The 3,949-nt window shown below is 40.1% G+C and overlaps 1 protein-coding gene across 1 annotated transcript; it reads left to right on the top strand.

Annotated features, from left to right (window-relative positions):
- Positions 1-2,479: 2,479 nt before the first annotated feature.
- On the top strand, positions 2,480-3,630 carry LOC104520161 (gap junction beta-6 protein). Its single transcript, XM_010166626.1, has one exon. The coding sequence runs from the start codon at positions 2,498-2,500 to the stop codon at positions 3,287-3,289; it is 792 nt and encodes a 263-aa protein (XP_010164928.1). The 5' UTR covers positions 2,480-2,497; the 3' UTR covers positions 3,290-3,630.
- The last annotated feature ends 319 nt before the right edge of the window (positions 3,631-3,949 follow it).

Below are 3,949 nucleotides of genomic sequence, written 5' to 3'. Positions count from 1 at the left end.
CAGATATGAAAGACAAAGGCTTTTTTGGGAAGGAGAGGAGATGTCACTAGGAGCTTTGGGGCAAAAGGCTGCCTCTCCAAAGTATGGTGGCTTTTTCTGCATTGATTGAGGTACAGACATGCTTTTGCTAGCATGAAGCACCATGTTTTGGATTAGCAAACACAATATACTCTCAAAGGAGATGGAGCAAGTCAGGTGGAGTACAGTTCACAATGTATTGTCCTCAGCAATAAAGCTTTACCAAATGCTCTTCCCCACTGACTGCTCATTCTTACCCACTATTTGCAATTTGCAGCCTGGTTTTTAAATGAGGTTGTGCTTTTCAGATGCTTTGTGGGTCTGTGCTGTAAAGCAGATTGGTGAAATGGATCTGGTTTTAAAAAATCCAAAACTTACTAGAACTGGGAATAACTTTTGAACAAGTCACCTGGTTTATAAAGCACCCCCCGTGAAGTTGCAGGAGGTGAACTGTGTGACCTTGGGAGCAAACAGTGGTGGGGAAGCATCTTGAGCTGACTTTGCCACTGAAGATGAGGTACCCTTTAACTACCTTGAGGGACTTGTATTTGGAATCCTGTTCTGCATAGGGGACAGGAAGGAGTGATTGCATGTGGAAACAAATCCTTGTGAAATTGTGGTAACAGAAAGGCAACAGTACTGGTGTACAACTAGAGGTGAAGTGTAAGAAATGGGGCTTAAGAGGAGGGGATACTCAGGTTCCACTTCTCAGCCTTTCACACTGTAAGGAGATGGCTGACAGGCAGGGAGAAGAAGGAACAATGAGAGAAGAGATGCAAGGAGTCTGGTGGAATTAAAGGATGGGTGAATGATGTGTGTAATACCACTGATTACATGGTGCCAGTCTTCTACAGGATTTATATTCAGGGGTGCATACGTGTTTCTAGTCATAATACTTAGTTGTAGTATCACTTTGTAAGTACTGTAATTGCAATGTGTGTGTAATAGTAACAGCAAACACTAATAAAACCACTAATAAAGTTGTAACTGTTCCTGTGTTTAACATACAAGGATCTCCAAAGCAAATCCTGAAAGAAAGGCTGGTCTAATGAAAAATCAAATGGCAAAGAAAGGGGTGAAAAGAAATATTTGAAAGTCTGGTTAGTATGTTTTGTAAGTGTTTATGGTATTAAGGGTCTTTCCTGTGCCCCTATAGGGTCGTTAACCTACAGAGCCTTTCTCCATATCTATATGCTAATGAAATATAAACTTTATTCTTGGAAAAATAACCTAGCAGGTTAGAAAGGTAACTCTGCTTCCAGGACTGTTTTCAGACTGATAGAGGTAATAGCCCACATAAATTCTGCCTCCTGAAGAAGGGTCAGGAAAGGTTCTTTTCAATCTGAAGAAAGTCTTGGGTACTCTGCTTGGTTTTTACCTCCTGAAGTATAACCTGACACAGTCACCCAGCATGATCTGAGGGAAATGTAGTTTATGGAACCAGTGAAAGGAGATTACACTTACCCAGACAACTGTGGTGTTCCTGGGGAGGTATGTGGGAGACAAAGGTGAAATCCTTTAATTCATTACAGTCATAGTACTTTGAAACTCACCTACTAGAAACTATATGCTTCTGTTGAAAAGTCTGAGCTACTGCTGGTTGTGTGTCTGAACTCTTCAAATGTTGACTTTAATGCTCTCCCAGACATGAAATATCTCCCCAGTTCTAGGAGTAATGCAGTCTGTGTTACAGGGCAGTGGGGTGGGAATTGCCTGATGGCACTGACAATGAAGGAGCCTTTGTCTAGTTACCCTAGGCTCTCTTTGTAGTTAGTGGTGAGAAATGCAATTTTGGGATGAATCTTCAAGCACTGATTTTAAACATCCTAGTTGAGATTGATAATGACTAAGACTTCACCTTTACTGCCTCAAGCTATTGGGGAATGTGCTTCAACTAACAATACAGAGCCCTGCTTTGAATTTGTGAATGCATCAGCAGCAGTTTCTCAAGGCCTATCTTTATTGCTGGAATTACTCGTGAAAGTGTTGTTTACACTCTAAAACTAAGGATGGGACAACTTGACTTAATTTATATAGGAATTCTAGCTAAGACTTTATTTTTTAATGTAACACCTTACTTCTGGCTGATGTTATCTTTTGTTACTGTTATCAAACTACTAGAAGTTGTAGCTTTTAATTTAAGGCTGTTTATGTCAATTTCCCGTCTGCTTTTCCTGCTTAATGTGGCTAATGGCTGTTTTCAGTTGGCAAATACACCTAGAAGTTGAATGAATGTGATACCGTGTGTAATCAAGTAATAAAATATTGCCTACTGATGCATGATTACATTATTATTTATCATTGCTTATAGGTAAGCCCACTGTGTCAACAAAATGTTGCCACAGCCAATGGATATGCTGCAATTGTATGATACGGCATTTATTTTATACCATGTGCTTGATGGTATTTGTTTCCCATCTTGATTAATCTTAGTTTTGTTTCTTTGTCTTGTCTTAGGTCAGAAGATTAAAACAAGACAATGGATTGGGGAGCCCTGCATACCATTTTAGGAGGCGTAAATAAGCACTCCACCAGCATAGGGAAGATATGGCTCACAGTCATGTTCATATTCCGTCTCATGATCCTGGTTGTGGCTGCAGAGAGAGTCTGGGGAGATGAACAAGATGACTTTATCTGCAACACTCTGCAACCTGGTTGCAAGAATGTTTGCTATGATCACTTTTTCCCCATCTCTCACATCAGACTCTGGGCCCTGCAGCTGATCTTTGTTTCTACCCCTGCACTGCTGGTGGCCATGCATGTAGCTTACAGGAGGCATGAGAAGAAAAGGCAGTTCAGAAAGGGAGACCAGAAATGCGAATACAAGGACATTGAAGAAATCAGAAAACAGAGGTTTCATATTGAGGGCTCCTTGTGGTGGACCTACACCAGCAGCATCTTCTTCAGACTAGTCTTTGAAGCAGTCTTCATGTATGCATTTTATTTCATGTATGATGGGTTCCGAATGCCTCGCTTAATGAAGTGTAATGCTTGGCCCTGCCCCAACACAGTAGACTGCTTTGTTTCTCGACCTACTGAAAAGACAGTGTTTACTATTTTCATGATTGCTGTGTCCAGTATTTGCATTCTTTTAAATGTGGCTGAATTATGTTACTTACTGACAAAATTTTTCCTCAGAAGGTCTAAAAAAGCTGGAAATCCAAAACATCATCCCAACCATGAGAATAAGGAAGAAACCAAACAAAATGAAATGAATGAGTTAATATCTGATAGCTGTCAGAACACAGTAATAGGATTTTCAAGTAGCTAAGGTGGTGTCAGTGATAGTGTTCACTTTTTTGGAGTGAATGTTCTTTGTCTAAAGGCTGCAAATTAAATTTGTTATATGAAACAATTTAAGTTGGGAAAGATTTTGATATGTAGTGTCAGGTGTCAATTATGCGTGTCTGAAAAAAGTCAGGGCAGCCTAAAACATGTGAAAATTGTGTGAGGATTAAGTAGGAAAGTGTATCTTCCTATGAGTACCCTTACAAGCTGACTATGACAAGTGGGAAGCCCACTGATACCTTCATGCTGACACAGCTTCTGACAACTACATGCAACAGCAATAAGAACAAAATTATTTCCAAGCTAGGTATTGTAGTATTACAAGATGTTTTGTAATAGTGATAGTTTTTACTTGTGAACTGACAATTAAAATATTTTTCTAAAATCGAAGATTCCATGTTACTGAAGGTGTTATAGTACACAGCTGACTGTGTTCTCTTTCTTAACCAGGCATATGCAGATGAGCCCTGTAATGCCATATTCATAGGGAGGAGATGGCGATAGGCTACATCTTTACAGCTTTGCAAGTGATGCTTGAGTCTGGACAGGTAGCTCAAGACACCTGAATAGGGGAGGTTGTGTGAAAGCCCACTGCATGTAGTGTGGATAATTGAGGTAGCTAGATCCTGAGTGCAAAGTCATG

This window comes from Antrostomus carolinensis, unplaced genomic scaffold, assembly GCF_000700745.2.
Source record: "Antrostomus carolinensis isolate BGI_N321 unplaced genomic scaffold, ASM70074v2 scaffold1284, whole genome shotgun sequence".
NCBI classification, from domain to species: domain Eukaryota; kingdom Metazoa; phylum Chordata; class Aves; order Caprimulgiformes; family Caprimulgidae; genus Antrostomus; species Antrostomus carolinensis.
The sequence above is the reverse complement of the archived record's forward strand: the minus strand, read 5'-3'. Positions and strand labels throughout refer to the sequence as shown.

Excerpts from the sequence above, each read along its gene's own strand:
- LOC104520161 (XM_010166626.1), top strand. The coding sequence starts at position 2,498 with ATGGATTGGGGAGCCCTGCATACCATTTTAGGAGGCGTAAATAAGCAC.